The 17,815-nt window shown below is 37.7% G+C and overlaps 1 protein-coding gene across 2 annotated transcripts in view; it reads right to left on the bottom strand.

Annotated features, from left to right (window-relative positions):
* Positions 1-17,815, bottom strand: part of TMX3 (thioredoxin related transmembrane protein 3) — a 43,611-nt gene that overhangs the window by 22,975 nt on the left and 2,821 nt on the right. The window contains exons 3-7 of one of the 2 annotated variants that reach the window (XM_082355259.1): positions 12,689-12,728; positions 11,328-11,451; positions 3,886-3,931; positions 2,252-2,332; positions 366-465 (exon numbers count right to left, since the gene is read on the bottom strand). In XM_082355259.1, coding sequence (XP_082211385.1) covers positions 366-465; positions 2,252-2,332; positions 3,886-3,931; positions 11,328-11,451; positions 12,689-12,728 — 391 coding nt within the window. Of the gene's footprint in view, positions 1-365; positions 466-2,251; positions 2,333-3,885; positions 3,932-11,327; positions 11,452-12,684; positions 12,729-17,815 lie in introns of both variants that reach the window. The other variant, XM_082355260.1, reaches the window with a different exon arrangement.

Here is a 17,815-nt window from a genome sequence, read left to right as displayed (position 1 = left end):
TACATACGATAATCTTAAGACAATGAGCTTTTGCTTTTAAAAAGTTTACACTCTAACTGCATGTTGCAGTCTCAAAGACTCAAAATGCTAAAATGCAATACAAAATCTAAATAACCAGGTCAATAGAAGAAATATACTAACACAGGCAACACCCACCCACTTTTTACTCAATTCTGTTTCATGAAGGCAAATACTATAGAGGATATATGACAAAGTGTTTTTATTATAGAAATACTTAGATTGAACTAAAGTATTTCTAATAAGAGTGAAATAAGTCCTGAGTTTTTGGTGAAGCCCTCCTTATACAGAAAATTAAATTACAATATATCTGTGCTTGTGGATTAAAGAATAAAATCATTTGATACCTTCAGAGGTGACTCTCCACCTATATAAACAAAAAATACACGATGCCTCTTCTGCACATGTTCAAACATTTGCTGACTTGGAAGTGGCCGAATTAGAGCCCTGTTTGAAAATAAAACAAAATAAAAAAACTTGCACTTGAACTAAGGATAGTACGTAATTTACTCCTATTTATATGTCATCCTATCATATCTAAAGTTACAAAGTTTTAATATTGTATGAATTGCATTTTAAGTATATCACTCAATCTATATAAATCTAATAAACTATGGCCCATGACCACTATTATACCCATATAATAAAAATACAGTACCTACAATTTAATCTACCAGTTTAAAAAATTAGCTTTAAATACATCCCTTTAGAGAGTATCATCTTAACCAATGTTTTGATAGGCAAAGATGGAACTATAATTCATTTAGAATCCTCAGCTAAAAACAAAACAATCCACGTGAGAATTATTTTTTTTCTCCCTTTCAAAAGATCATTCACACAAACACACTGTGAAATACTATCCCAGGAGTTTATAATATTATGTTTAGAATATTTATGTCTTACTCTGACCATTTAAATGCTAGTTTTAAAACACACTATAAAGGTTAAAATCTAAAATGTTTCCTAAGTATGTTATTCTCAGGAAAAATAAAATGGAAAATGGTAGTCATAATAGCATATAAGAATCTCATGAAGAGAAAACACTACAAAAAGTTTTATTATACAGTCATTTTCAAAGCCAAATAGACTGAGAAATGAATTATACCAAAGATTATTATAAAACATATCACTTATGAAATACTATTAAAAGCTAAGAGGCAGTCTTTTTTTAGTGTGGTCTATATTATTAGATTTTTACTCCATCACATTTGCAAAAAAGAACAAAATGTATCCTGCAAAGGCAAACATTTTCGAAACACACAATTCTTTAAATGCATTGCATCACTATACTCTAGCCACTATTTCAATACTTTAGTAATTAACTAGAAAGTGACACAACTCCAGAACTGACTCTTGAAATTTCCTTTGCAGTAGAGTCACTCCCAGTTACATCAGAAGGCCATCTTAAGCTTAAACTAAAACTCATTAAAAATTGCCAAAACATAAAGACTAATTTAAACTATAGGGGAATAAAAAAATCCTACTGGCGACCCCCTCATGTAATATGAAGTTATCTAAAAATTTATTTATTCACAAAGCAAATCAAGAAAATGAAATATGCAATCAATGAGAAAATACAGTGAAAATTATACTTTACTAAAGCTTTGCAAACTTTAATATACAAAGACCATTCCTAATTCTGTGCATTTTCTCAAATAATTTAAGCTAGATAGTATCATGCCACCCAACAAATCCATTCCAATATTTTAATTTATCTTAAAATTATTTTAAGCTATCAATATAATATATCCTGGCTGCAACTGAAAAGCATTTTCTGGTATTAAAGGCTAGGGATTCAAGCCCAGGTTTATTTAGAATATAATACTGTGGGGTGTCTCTGAAAACTGAAATTAGATAACAAGAAAAATAAATGAATGTAAACCGGGCAGTACAAAGGCAAAATTATAATAAAAAAAATTAAGATTCACAAAGCTGTTAGAAGTAATCAAGTTTTGAAAATGTATTAAAAATCCATTGGGGAAAATATTCTTCTATACACAAAGTGAATTTAAATGTGAGGCTAACAATTACATAAGATCATGGACCCTTTTATTCCTCTCGAGGAGCTCTTTGCATATGCTACGCAACCCTAGCTTTCCTTTATAAATAAATAGACAAATTTTATTTAGGCTAAACACCTAAAAATATGTATGTTCAATATGGTCTACTCAAATACATTTAACTTGCAAATACTAATATTATATAGTAAAGGCCCTTCATAATACGAACTTACCCAGACACTCTGTGAGCAAACTCAATTATATCATCTTTAGTTCGTGGTCCTCTATAATTATACGCCAGGTCCCCTTTTAATCTTAAAAAAAGAAAATAGGGTAAAAGTTTAGATTATTTCAACTGTTTTCACATTTAATGATAATCACTCTCTATTGTAACACAAATTACAGCAAATAAAATAGTAAATGCAGTGGAGTTTTAGAAGCAGCATAATCATGTAAAAAACAGCCAATAACTGGCTTCAGGGAACCAACAACCAAAATGCAAAGAAAAAGGCTGTATTTTATTAAAATTACATGAAAATATTTTACTCTGTATTTGATAATTGCATTGTGTCTGTGCCTTCTGATAAACGAAAAATATATACATTCACAGTCAAGAACTCATCAAAGCTTAATTCTCACTATCTTCTCTATTAAAAAGTAAGTGAAAGGACAGGGAATTAAAAGTATTTTGGTAAAGGTAAAACCAATTTTAAGCAATACAACATCAGAGTAACATGACAGATGCTCCAAGATTAAAGAGTAAAACAATGCATAAAAATACCTCTTCTAGAAAATTAGATAATTTTCCAAAAGCCTGCCAATGAATTGTGTCCAACTAACTGAAATTTTTTAAAAAATTGTGAAAGCACAGTAGAACATCTATAATTAAACAGAAAGAATAGAAAAGATAATTTACTGAACACAAGAAAGTCAAAGAGGCTTACAAACTTTTTTTTTTAAAGGTTCTGCCCTGGAAGTATTTTGTGTGTGTGCATGTGTTTTTTTATTTTATTTTATTTTATTTATTTTTTTGGCCACGCCATGTGGCCTGTGGGATCTTAGTTCCCTGACCAGGGACTGAACCTGTGCCCTCAGCAGTGAAAGCAAAGAGTCCCAACCACTGGACTGCCAGGGAATTCCCTTAGCAAACATTTTTAAACAGTGGGGGAAGGAAGGGAGGCCAACACAAAATCCAAGAAATAAAAAAATTAAAATTCGTCAAGTTTCAAAATCTGAGATTTTAAAATACTAAAATAACTTTATAATAAAAATAAGTTTCAAAATAATTCTTCAACTCTCCACATTATTGAAATAAGGATGAGATCAGGATTAAACTCATGAGAAAATTCAATAACATCATGATTATAAAACACAAGTCCTTTAGAATTATCACAATATTTCTTCTACCGTATATGCTCTGTCTTAGACGTGATCAACATCTACAGATGAGAATTAACATCCAACAATTTGATTCTCTTTTCTTTCATCTCTAATGAAATAAGTCTATTTCAATTATAGAAAAGTAAAATTTGTTAGGAGACAGGATTCACAAGTTAAACAGAATATACCCTTGAGCTCCTCAGGGGTAGAGCTTTCCTAATTTACAACTGTATACCTTGTCCTGCTCAGCGCCTGTCACAGTAAACTCAAAACACATTTGGTGAATTAGCCATAAACCACACATTAACTTAAGTGCAAAGAAAAGCACGGATGAAGTCCCTCTCCCTGGATCACACACTGCACCTAGAAAGAACTGCAGAACCCAAATCTTCAGTCCTCCAAGGAAGCTACTAGAAATTAATGTAATAAAATGTAAGTAGAGTGAACTAATAAAAATACACATATAAACATACAACACTCAACTTACAGCTTAATTGTTGGATAACCTCGAACTCCAAACTCTGAAGCCAAGCCTTGATAAGAAAAAGAATAAATAATTCTAAATTTTTTTTAAATGAGAAACTAGGTAATAAATGAGCCTTTTACTTAAAAAAATATATATATTTATACAAACCCATATAGATATGCTGTTTTCAATTCTTATAAAAGAATATAAACACATACAAAAAAGAAAAAACATGACATTCTCATACAAAATAATTACTTAATAATCCAACTTATGACCTGCACAAAAATACTGTAACAAAAAAAAAAGCCAAAAGAGTAAATTTTTATCTCTAAAGTACTTACTTTAAAAGATATTCTTGTTTTAAAAAACTATATATACACACACACACACATATATAAATAAAGTCTCACTCCTCATTTGACTTCATTTCCAGGACAAATATTTCTTCAAAAAAGGCCCGTCTCTTCCTTTAGTGTTTTCTGAGTCTTAAAAGAACTGCTTTGTATTTTAATGTTAAAAACATAAATCATAATTGCAAAATTAATTTAATATATGATCTAAAAGCAACTTTATCTACTTGTTTTAAAAGTTTCTGCTTCTATAATAACCTAGAGTAATTCCAGTTATTTCAAAGATTATTCTGAAATCGCACGTTAATTAAAATGAGACACAGTCACTACAGTGGCATCTTTTTGAGGGAAAGGAGAAATAGTAATGAAAACAAGCAAACAATAGAGAATTAGGACTTTAAGAGGTATAGTAATCACTATGGGAAATTAATACTATACTACTTTACAGATTCAAGGCAATTAGGACAGGAAAGAAGAAATAAAATATTCTCAGTTAGTAGACAAAATACAAAATATACTTATACTTATCCTAGTATATGCAAAGTATACTGTATTTACTCACATGATCTCTCCTTTTGTTAATTTTCTTTTATTTCCAGAATATATTCTTATGATAGCTGGGTATAAGAAAACTACATCTATATCTACCTCTATATGTGAGTTCTGATTTACTCATCGCTTTAGTAATCATTAATTTTGGTTTCTCATCACTCCCCATCAATACACAAGAATAAAGACAAAGTGAATTTGTGGCAAATAATATCGAAAATCTCTCCTCCTTCCCTTGTCAACTCTAGAGCTTCTCCCTTAAACGGATGGAGAGAGGTGACCAGAAGGTTCCGGACAGTGATCAACAATGTTTTTTATTAGAGGCAACACAAACAACAGAGGTAACAAAAATAGGAACTTGGTATATATATATATACCAAGATACAGGTTCTGCCTCTGAATAGTCATGTGAACTTAGACCAATTACATAATTTATTTGTGCCTATCTCTAATTTAGGACTTATTCTGTCAAGTGTATATATATATATATACACACACACACATACACACACACACACACACACACATATTTTATTGAAGTATAGTTGATTTACAATATTATATTAGTTTCAGGTGTACAGCATAGTGCCAATATTTTTATAGATTATACTTCATCTACAGTTATTATGGCTGTATTTCCCTGTGCTGTACAATATATCCTTGGTGCTTATTTATTTTATATATACTAGTTGGTAGCTCTTAATCCCACATCCTTATCTTGCCCCTCCTTGCTTCCCTCTCCCTACTGGTATCCACTAGTTTGTTTTCTATTATCTGTGAGTCCGTTTCAGTGCTGTTATACACATTCATTTTATTTTTCAGATTCCACAAATAAGTGATAACATAAAGTATTTATCTTTCTCTGTCTTATTTCACTAAGCATAATACTTTCTAGGTCCATCCACGTTGTTACAAATGGCAGAGTTTCATTCTTTTTTTATGGCTGAGTAATATTCCATTGTATATATATACCACATCTTCTTAAGCCAATCGTCTGTTGGCCCTTGGGTTGTTTCCATGTCTTGGGTGTTATAAATAGTGCTGCTGTGAACACTGGAGTGCATGTATTTTTTCAAATTAGAGTTTTCATTTTTTCCAAATATATACCCAGGAGTGGGATTGCTGGATCATATGGTAGCTCTACTTTTAGTTTTTTAAGGAACCTCCATACTGTTTTCCATAGTGGTTGCATCAATTTAATTCCCACCAACAGTATACAACTGTTTTCTCCACATCCTCGCCAACATTTGTTATTTGTAGACTTTTTGATGATGGCCATTCTGAGAGAGAAGTAAGAGGTGATATTCCATTGTAGTTTTGATTTGCATTTCTCTAATAATTAGCGACGTTAAGCATCTTTTCATGTGCCTGTTAGCCATCTGTATGTCTCCTTTGGAGAAATGTCTATTTAGGTCTTCTGCCCATTTTTTAATCAGTTTTTTTTCTTTATATTAAGTTGTATAAGCTGTTTATATATTTTGGTATTAAACCCTTATTGGTTATATCATTTGCAAGTATTTTCAGGTCAAGCATATTCTAATTGAATACTGCTGTTATTGAGATTGCCCTCTTCCAAGAAAAAACACAGATTATGTGTGTAATGTACGTTCTTAATGCTCCCCATCCCAAATTAAGAAGGCAGGTAAATATAAGCCATTATTACTTTCAACTAAACCTCATTAAAAACTGCCAAAATACAAAGACTAATAAAACTGACTGGAGGGGGCGGTGTAGCCCAGTAGCAATTGCTTACGTAATTTAGTGTAAAATTTATTTGTACACATATCAAATTAAAAAAATGAAATATGCAATCAATGAGAAAATACAGTGGTGGTATTTTATAGCTGACGTTATGGTTCTCATGATAGGCTTCAGAGAGAAAATCCCAGCTCCACACATAACCCCATCACTTAATTTCCTTGACCTCAGTTTTCTTACCTATAAGATGGAGATGATACCACCCACCCTTTAGCCCTTTGGTTCTTTGAACATTACTTTCATCTCTGACAGAATTTCAACTGACAATGACTGCTAAAACTTCAAAGGTAGGTTTTCCTAAATGTAAATGATTGTATAAGTAAAGAGGCACACAGCAAGGCATGAGTTACTGGCACATAATGACCCAGGTTAGGGTTCCAACGTCTCCATTTATTGTCCATGCAGCTCAGTGTAAGCTCCTTCACTTTGGATTTTGTTTCCGCTTCTGGGGATACCACTCATCTTCTAGGGCTACGGGTGGTATTTAAAACAAGGAAGTGTGGAGAAGAATCTAACAGAGAGTTCGGCACATACAGATGCTCAGATGCTGAGTCCATTTTCTTCTATTCTTGGTCCTGACCTCACTGTTAAGTAATTACCTGCCGACACACTAATGTGCAGAAAATATTAATAAGAACTAGCATGTGTAGATATCTTATAACTGGCATTAATATGCCTTCAACTACCCCTCAAAACAATTTTGTGAGGTGGGGTGACGGATGCTAATGTTATCTTTCAGATAAGCTAATACTTCGGAAGACTGGGTAACTTGTTAGAAAGCAAGCATTGATTAGGTAGCAGGGCCGATACTGAAACTCAAGTCTGAGTTTAAATCTTTTGTTCTTTACTTTTTCCTATCAAAGAACAATGGTTTATACAGAAACCTGAGATCAATTCCATTACAAACTGAAGAATCCATCTGCAACGTGAATAACTTCCCCTGAAATTTTGTAATTTTAAATGTTCAGAAAATAAGGTTAAGCATAAAGCTCCCTATTTCATTTGTTTTCTCCTTGAAATGATAACAACTTGATGGTTAAGACAGGCCTTATTTTGAATCATGGTGATCTTGGATTCTGGGCCTAATTCTGCTGCTAACTTTGATGTCTGAAATTAGTAAAGTCAGCTCACTGCTAATTACCTTCTGTTACTTCATCTACACAATGAAAGGAGGGAAAAAGTGAGGAGTTGAACTCAACCTGAAATCCTTCTCAGCTCAAAAATACTACTTTTCTTAGTGTTTACTGAGTGTCACTATGTGTCTAACATGAGAAGGGAATAAAATAATGCAGAGGTTCTCAACTGGGGGTGATTTTGCCCTCAATGTCTGGAGACATTTCTGGTTGCCACAACTTAGGGGGTGGGGAGAGAACGGAGCTACTGGCATCTAGTGGATAGAGGCCAAGAATGCTGCTAAATATCCTACAATGCATAGGAAAACTCTTCTCCCCCCCAAAACAAAGAATTATCTGGCCCAAAATGTCAACAGTACCAAGTTTGAGCAACCCTGAAATATAGTCACTGACTAAAAGGGCTTATAATCTAGAAAGGTAAGACTGATCTGCAAATATATCTGAGATCTAAGAATCAGAATGTTATTGGCCAAATGCCCTTGAAAGTTTATACATGAAAGGGGGGTAAAATATGATCTTTACTATAAAATGATGTCACACTTACGTTGAGGAATAAATGGAATTTCAGTGGTTTCATAATAGAAATCAGGACATGACTACAGGTAACATCATAACATTTTAACTTTTGAATGAGAAACAATTTTTGTGCTCATTTTTGGAGGAATATGTAGAAAAAGAAAGGCTAAAATAATATGTGAATTTACACTGGACATTATACAACTTTTTAATGTTATTTGATATATTATTAATTAAAACCATGCATCAAGAAATTTTTGATACACACAGGGCAGGGTAAATCATGAAAGTTCAAATCTCTCCAGTTCAAAACTTCTATACACAGAGATTTGTTGGACTGAGTGTGATGGCATTTATTTCAATCACTGCAATTACATGATTGAGAAATAAGTTACCATCAAACAGTCTAAGAGATTTTCTACACTTGATCACTGAATAATCCTATCCCACCCTAAACTGAGATCCTATAATTAACTATCCATCAAAATAATACTTTACTCTGTGATTCTCTAACTTGAGTGTGCAGCAGAATCACCTGAAGTCCATGTTAAAAATACAGATTCTTATGACTCAATCTGATTTTCATTTGGTAGGTTTGGTGTGGGCCTTTGAAATCTGAATTTATACTGAGCACCCCAGGTAATCCTAATGCAGGCAGCCTGCAGAGTAAACGCTGGGAAACACCGATGCTATAACCATCTGAAAAGCAACCTATGGGGATGGAAGAAACAGGTACAAAACAACCAATCCTTTAGTGCTCTACAGTTAGATGCAGAATACTGCCAACAGCTAGCCTGAAAAAAGAAATTCAATTTCTTCACCTGTTTGATTCCAAGTTCTACTAAAATGCCTGTATTTGAGCTGCCTTGAAATATTTAAGAAAACTTTAAGAATTATATGCCAAAAATCTATTTGTAATCTCTAGATAGTAGTTTTTGAATACTTAACTACTTTTTTTAGGAAGATATTTCTTTTCTCCATAGCACATAAAACATCTTCTTGATTCTATAACAGAATGAAAAATTCATCCATCACTGACATCAAACACTAAACACCAGACAATTTATTTATGTTTATTGCTTATCCTCTGACTGACTGAAATAAATGAATGACTGTATGGACGAATGTATGTGTATGCATGTCTAATCAACATACATGCCTAGACACAAGAATTTACTTTCACAACAGTTAAAAGGAATAATTTCTTCAACACTGTAAAAGCTTATTTCAAGAAATACCAACTCGAGAATATTATCTTATCTCTCTCTCTAAGATAACTTCCTGCCATCGATCTCATCCCCTCTCAAAGTCGCAGCAATTCACTTGTGTGACTCAATAATTCCAGCTCTAACATCTCACCTGCACTCTAGTTCCCCATATTCCCAAACATCAATAAAGCAAAATACCACAAATTCAAAACAGCTGCTAACATGAAAACACACACAAAATTAAATGTATTATTCTTTCCCATTTAACCAGTGGTTATGTAGTTCAATGTGAATTGTGCTAGGAATCTTACACTATTATTTTCAATTGTTTTTCTTTATACCAGGGCCAACCTAGCACATCCGTGATTTCACCCTTGCAAATGTCTATAAGAATTACTGTTTCCTCTTTACTGCCCTGCCAACCACCCAAGTCTGCCCTCCCGGCACCCTATACCAAGATGCATACAAAAGTCCACTTAGATGATCTTTTTGTCTCTAACTGTTCTTTTCATCTGTTCTTCTTTTCAAAAACATTTTTATCAAATCATATGCCTTCTCAAAAATGTGTATTACCTCTCAATTGACAACTGATAAAATCCAAAACACTTTGTCCCACCTGAGAGGCTCTTAAAATCTGGTATTATCCCTTAGCACCTTATAAGTACTAGCCATTGTTCTAGGGGTTTTGAATAAGAAATATTAATACAGTCCTCACAACCTTGAGAATTATCACTCTCTCATTTACAGACAAGGAAACTAAAATTAAGAGAGGTTAAGCACTTCCCCAAAGCCACAAAAGTAAGAGATGATAGACTTGGGCTTAAAATAATACATCTGTCTTGTTCCAAACTTATATCCAGAGTACAGTGCTGATTTCCTAAAATGAAATATGCATTTTACATTTCATACTTCTACTTTCTTCATTAATTAAAGGAAAAGGGAACCTACATTTATTGCATACTACGAGGGACTGTACATGTGCTACCTCATTCTAATCTCAAAACAACCAATAAAATATTCATTACAATTAAATATTTACCCGTGTGCAAATCAAAGTTTTAGAGACGTTAAGAAACTTTCCCCATGCTACAGGGCAAAAGTAGTAGGCAGAGCCGTACTTGATCTACTTTCTGAAGCCATGCTCTTTCCAAATCTGTGTGATATCTTATACTTCTCTAAACTTAATTTTGCCTTTTCCCAAATCCTTTAAGACAGGTGTTGGTAAATTTTATCTGTACAGGGTCTGATAATAAATATTTTAGGCTTCGTGGGGCCTACAGTCTCTGTTGTAACTACTTGAATCTGCCTCTGGGACATGAAAACAGCCATAAATAAGGGTAATCAAAGGAGAGTGACTTGTTCCAGTCGAGCTGTATGTACAAAGCAGGCGGGGGCCAGACTGTCCAGCGCTGTGGTTTGCCAGTTTTTGCTCGAAGACATTCTAGTCTTTGGTACAAACTCACTAAACTCTTTTTCAGCTCTATGATTTTGCTTTAATATTCTCTCTAATGTGAACACTTTCCCGATCCTCACTTGTATTTATCCTAACTCAGCTTGCCCTTCGAGTTCCCGTTACTCCTCTACCATGCCATTCAGGCTACTCAGACAGCAAACTCTCACTCTTAAGCCATGCAGCAATATCAAGAGTTCAACACTCAAATTTCTGTGGCTGTCTCAGGCAACTGATATATCAAGTGGGCTCAAAATAGGAACAATGGCTCATACATCTATATTGGGTATAAGATTAACATAGACTGCATATTACACATTCAATGGTTAATTCATCTAACTCATAAAATATACAGTCTGAAATCTCTAAGATAATTTTAATTTTACACGAGCAAAAAAATATATATATTTCTTCCTCTTACCTTGAATACTGCTTCATGTAATTAAAACACTTTCATTACAAGAACAGTAGAATAATAAACTGAGTAGATGCTTACTGGAATAGGAAGTAGCATCCATCTTTCCAACTTTAACTGGAGAACCAATGTTTTTCATCTCGAGACCAACTTCATTCCAAATTGGTTCCAGTTTTTTACAATGGCCACACCACGGTGCATAAAACTTGTTTGGAAAAAAAAGAAAAGAGAGAGAGAGAGAGAGAGAGAGAAAACCACTAAAATACTATGCTACTTTGGGTATCAATCTTAATTTTAAAAGAATCTTTTTGACTAAATGATTGGATAATAATCTATTTTAGACAAGAAGTCTAAATATAATTTTTAAAGTGGTTTCAAAATAAAAGAACACACATATACACAAACCTAGACAGGTCATCTCCTAGGATATACCTCAACACTGATACTACTTTAAGTTTAAATGACTGTTGATATCTATTTAAAGTAGATGATTTACAATAAAGCATCTTTGCTCCCAAGTATGTCCATGTTATATGTAAAATTAAACCACCAAATACACTTCATATATCATATGCACACCCCTTAAGTGTTAATGATAAATATCAATTTATTTCTATTACAAAAATTCCAACACAGTAGGTGGCCTCTGCTGTTCTAAGCGTAACCACTGGTAAGATGTGGGGAATCATCAGGATGACTGGTTTGGTATAGTGACAAGTCAGGCTGATGAAACTAAAACCCTAGTTCGTTCCTCTTCAGAATCACCAGATGGCTGGGGTGGTACTTAGGTTCCTCCAGTGAAATAGTGTAACAAACTGCTTGTTGTACTTTTACGAAACAAGATTTATCTCTCTTTTAATATTACACTATGGAAATGTTCAAACATATACAAAAGGAAAACAGACAGAATTAAACAAGGGACCTTTACGCCTCATTGCCTGGCTTCAATAACTGTCAGCTCTGCCATTCTCATTCCATCTCTTTTGCTGCCACTCTACTTTTTTACTGAGGCATGTCAAAATGAATCCCAAACATCATAAGGTTTAAATACATTCAAAACGTCAAAGTGAGGAAAGGAAGATGAAAATCTGATTTTGTTCACTACTAAGATAAAAATATGATTTTGACTGCCAAGTGATATTACTATATTCAATCTCTTGGATAATATGAAAAAATAAGAGTGAATTCTGTAATAAAATCATACCGTAATCTCCCTCAGACATAATCCACAAGTGGACCTCACTGAATTTCATCATTTCCCTGCCAGGAATCCTAAGGCTTTGACATTCACTTTAATATAAAAACCCAAATGGTACTACCTGAGCAAACAAAGTGGGTAATATACATTAGTACTGTCTATTACATATTGGGGTGAAGAGAATGCAAAATAACACTTAAAATGGTAGGGGCGGTTACTTAGTACAAAAAGTTTACATACTCACATCTACAAGCCAAATGTCATCCTTTCGATTTTCTTTAAATCTAAAAAACAAAAACAAGAAAACAAATCTTTGATTGTAGGTTTCCACTTTACAACTGAATAGCACAGGTAAAGATAATAAATTGATAAATATAGGAGCATAGAACAAATTCTTTCAATAAATTTTTATTTTTACTGAGAGACCTCTAGATCTTATCCATTAAACATCTTAATAAAAGTAGAGAAATGATAATTAGGAGTAAAGAATCAAAAAAAAAAAATTAAAGTGGGACTTTGTAGAAACACAGACAGACAAATGCTTTAGCCTGTAGCCCCTCTACTCCACTTATACCTGTGCCTTACAGAGCGGGCCTGAGGGGTCAGCCTCGGAAAGGTCTGCTTGCAGGACTGGTCCCTGGGTGGCATCTGGGAACCTGAATTTCAGGAGGGTTCCCACCATTTCCTGTTAAGGGTGGTTCACTGGTCTCCCACTGTACAAACAATGTGGTTTTGTGATGAACAGCTACTTTCCTTCAGGGAGTCTGGAATTTTGGTAATGGCTAGGCAGAGGGGTGCTTGCATGGCCAATCCCCAATAAAAATTCCTGGGCAGAGTCTCTAATGAGGTTCCTTGGTAGGCAGCATTTCACACTTGTGGTTGCAACTCCTGATGAAGAAATTAAGCACATCCTGTGTGACTCTACTGAGAGGACTCTTGGAAACTCGTTCCTGGTCTCCCCTGGAATTCGCCCCACGTGCCCTTTCCCTTTGTTGATTTTGCTTTGTGTTCTCTCACTGTAACAAATCATGGCTCTGACTTCCACGACAGGCTCAGTCCTCTGAGTGTTCCTAGTCAATCAGTGAAGCTGGGGGTGCTTTGGGGAACCCTGACACAATACAAAGAATTTTCCTAAAACACAGTTCTGATCATGTTACTCTTATTTGACATTTTCTAGGTCCCTTCCCACCACTTACAAAAAAAAGTACAAATTGCTACACTACTCTGGCTCCAACTTATCTTCCCACTCAAATATAAGCACCCAATCAAATATATATGATTATATATTTGAGTATATAATCATACTCAAATATGAGTATGATTTCCAATCAGACTATGGTACTTACCACAGCTAAACTCACAATGTTTGACTTTCTACATTCTTTCATATTCAAATCCTATCCAGCCAAAAGCACTGCTAACTCTGTAATGTCTTCCTAAGTTCCTCAAAGCTAGAAACGATCTCTCCATATCATCTTTACCCTCTTTATGATTCTCATCAATTTCCACACGTTGTAGTTACTTACATATTATCCAACCATAGATACGCTAAGCGAGAAGGAGTGTATTTGTTTCATCTCCTAGTGCCTTGCACAGCGATCTATATTCAATTTGTACTGGATGAATGACAAAAGTTCTCTGTGGGGATATGCTAATAAGATTCTTAACCCTATAGGTAAGACAAAGAGAACATATCCCCATACCATAGCTGTTAGGTCCAAAGGTGTTCACATCTACACAACTACAACACAGTCTGCTGTGTACCACAGACAAGGACAGCGCCCTTAATCAATCCCCGAAATATTTTGGCTTGGCTCCCCTTGTGGTTTATAGTAAAAAATTCTATTTTATATTCATCTCGTGGGGCTACCCAGGAATGTGTCACAGCCACCTTAAGCAAGTTGTTGAACCAGAGCCCTCTAATTGATGGTCATTATTCTTGAGGTCTTTGTAGACAAAACCCCATGCTCTGTACCCAGTGGCCAATGTTGGAGGTTGCCGTCCCCCACCTCCTTGATGTTTAATAGCCATCCTCCTCTCCCACCAGTTTGAGTCTTTGGGAAGGAGTCGAAGGGTACAGAAGTCCCTTACAGAGCCCCACATGGAGTGGAAAGTGTTGTAATTGTAGAAGAGCATACAGTTAAAGGAAGGGGCAGACAATGTGTTCGCACATGCAGGGTTAATGAGAAGTACTGGACTGGGAAATGCTGCCTTCAGCCCCCAGGCCGCTTGCCTGAGATGTGTAATCCAGGCCGTGATAATCTTGTCCCCTCCCATCTGCTGACTAAGCCTGTCCTTTAACTGTTCATTAAAATGCTCAACACCCCTGTGGATTAGGGGTGATACGGAGAGTCCACTGTATGCCCCATGACTGAGCTCACTGATGTGTAGCTTGGACTGAAAATCCAGGGCTGTTAGCAGATACAGTGCTCTCAGGGAACCTGAATAGGAAACAAATGTCGTCCTATAGGGCCTGACAGTGTGGCCCGAGTCAGTGGAATGCGTGGGGATGGCTAGACAAAGTGTCAACTGCAGTCAGGATCCAGGGGGATACTATGGGTGGGATGAGGTGCCTAGTGTGTTCTATCTGCTGAGAACGCCCTGGCCCAACGTGAAGTAATGTGTTCCTGGGTAGTTATGTTTAGCCTTGACCAGGGTCTGACAAGCGGGACAGCTTTTTCATGCTGGTTCAGTCTTCCCACAGCAGTGGCAATCTGTGCATGCCAGCTCAACCTACAACAGTGTCTGAATTTCCAAGGGCCATCCTCTTGTGGATCCAGGAGGCAATTAGCTGCACATCTGCTTGCTCTGGGGTGGAGAACAATTCAGTTCCTGTGTTCAGCTGACAAGCACGGGATGCTCATTGGTCGTTTCCCTTTGTCAGCACAGGGGCCTTCCTGGTGAGCAACCACGGAGGGAACAAAACGCTTAGTAGGGGCAGAACCGATCTTCATCTCAATGTCCCATCCTCACAGGGGGTCTGCTTTATATGCCACACAACCAACGGCCAAGCCATTTGCCAGAGCCCAGCGAGTCAGTGAACATACAGCAGGGCCTATTTGCGAGGGCTGGAGCGAGGAGCAGGTGGGGGAACAGCAGGACAGACCTCAGTCTTCCACACTGCATGAAGCTGCCCATTGTGCAAAGGTCCTTTACCACGCTTGGGAAGGACAGGTCTCTTTCAGGTTGGATGCGGGCTGCACCCAGCTCCATCCCAGGAGGAGCCATCAGTGAACCAAGCCCATAGGTGGTATGGGAGGTCTCTATTATCCGGGTCCCCCTTGGGCCAGAGGAGGCAGTGGCTCCTTGGGTGTTACTCCTGGGAGGTGGGGGGACACTCGGGAGACCTTTTCACTGAATTGTGAGACTCCAGCTGAGCTCCTGGAGGTGCCATTCCTAGTTCATGAGATTCCAAAGCTATCGTTCTTCAGCAACATGATTAGAGTATCTGCTCGTGAGTCTACTACCACACTTATCCACCAAGGGCCAACAGGCCAGTAACTGCCTCTCAAAAGCCATGTATCTTTCAGCCAACTTGGGGGGCTTATCAGGTCTATGCTGGTTTGTGATGTCGTCCTTCTGCCACAGGCTCCCATCAGCGAACTGAGAGGTTGCTGAGATGTGTAACTCAAACGGCAGATGTGGACCAGTGAGACCCAGGAAAAGGGAAGCCTGGTGGCCTGCCTAAGGGCCTCTAGAGTATCCTGTTGGTTGGTGCCCCACTCAAAGGCAGTGGCCTTTCTAGTACCTGATAGCTGGGTGCCAGATCCCTGCAAGAGTTATGTGACAACATCAGTAGCCCAATAAGCCCATCAGTCCCTGAGCCTTTTTTATTTTGGGGGTCAGAAAGGGCCAAGAGTTTGGTAATGATCTCCTCTAGAATGAGATGTTGTACTGCTTCCCACATCACCCCCCAGGAATCTCAGTTGTTACACTTTGTGGGTATTAACAGCCCAGCCATGTTGCCACCTGTGAGTCATCATGGTGTCGGGTCCTTGTTGGACAGCGACCCTGTCTGGGCAATCTAGGAGCTGTAATCAATAGAGTGGAAGGTCTGTGCTCCCTCTAGGAGTTCTTCCAGGTCATGGCCTACCTACTGAGAGCAGACAGGCAGGGAATTTAGATACGCATAGGATATTAAAGGTGTGCTGAATCCATTCCCAATGAAGGAAATTTATCCGTATCAGCCCAGTGAAGACACTCGCTGGCACCTGACATCATTAATGCCGCAAACCAAGCTCCCTCTAGTAGCATCTTCCTGATGTCAGGTACCACCATGGTACTGAGCCACCTGTCATCAGTGTTGAGTCTCCAGGTACCCAAGGCCTTGTGCACAGGCCAGAGGGGGTCGGGGCGGGGGGGGCTCCCGAATAGAAAAAGTCTCACAGAGCACTCTGGCTTCCTTTAGCTCAGCTACTTCTTTTACTTACCAGGCAGCCAACACCGTTTTGGGGAGACAAAGGCACTAAGAGCTGAAGGTCGGGTAGGTTCAGTCTTGCAGTGCTCCAAGAAGATGGCCTCAGGTGCAGCAACCCCCACTGGGGCCTGGGGACCACGGCGAGCAGGAGCACGCACAGCTAACACATCTATACCCGTTAGCATGCTGAAGAGGAGGGGCCCAGAAGTGCTCAGCCAGAACGGGCCTGGGCAAGCGTGCTGGCGTTGGTCATCACAGACTCAAAGCCCGACAGCATTATCCGTCTCCTCCTCCTCCTGGTAGCGGGGGCTGTAGGGATCATACTCACCTGTATACTGATACCCAAAAGGCCCAAGAAGTGCAACTCTCCTCCACCTCCCCAGTGAACTCTGACCTTGGCAGCCCCCCCGGGGAGAGAGAGGCCTCCACCGAACACCCTGTCAAGGTCTGGGTAAAGGTTTTGGCACTCTCTGACTTGTCTCCAGACTCACTAGGCAGGATGGTGGGCATAATTCTAATAGCCACAGGGCTGTCATCATGCTGACCTTTGAAAAAGCCCATCAGACCCCTCACAGGTTGGTACCTGGCCATGAGGCCCGTGGTAAGAAGCCTATGAATCTCCTCCTTTGAGACCCCGTTATTGAGCAACCTCACTCAGAGCTTCTGGAAAGGCTCTTGCATGGGTCATCCCGGAGAGGGCACCAGTTCCCACTTACTGTCACTCTGTGCTGGTCAACCTTTGTGCTCTTCATGGTGGCTGCTTTTCCCGTGTCCAGAAATTTGTCAGTTAAGGCTTGGACTGTGTCACAGACTGACTGACCTGACTTCATGAGAAGGCTGAACTGGGTCCAGTAACAAACAGGAACAGGAAGGACAAACCTAGAGCTCTGAGTCTGCTTGACAGTCTCATTACTCACTGTTCCTAATCCCGCACCACAGGCCCAGGAGACCACC

The sequence above is a fragment of the Balaenoptera borealis genome (genome assembly GCF_965194805.1).
Source record: "Balaenoptera borealis genome assembly, chromosome: 14".
In the NCBI taxonomy this organism is placed as follows: Eukaryota; Metazoa; Chordata; class Mammalia; order Artiodactyla; family Balaenopteridae; genus Balaenoptera; species Balaenoptera borealis.
This window is presented reverse-complemented; position numbering and strand designations above follow the sequence as displayed.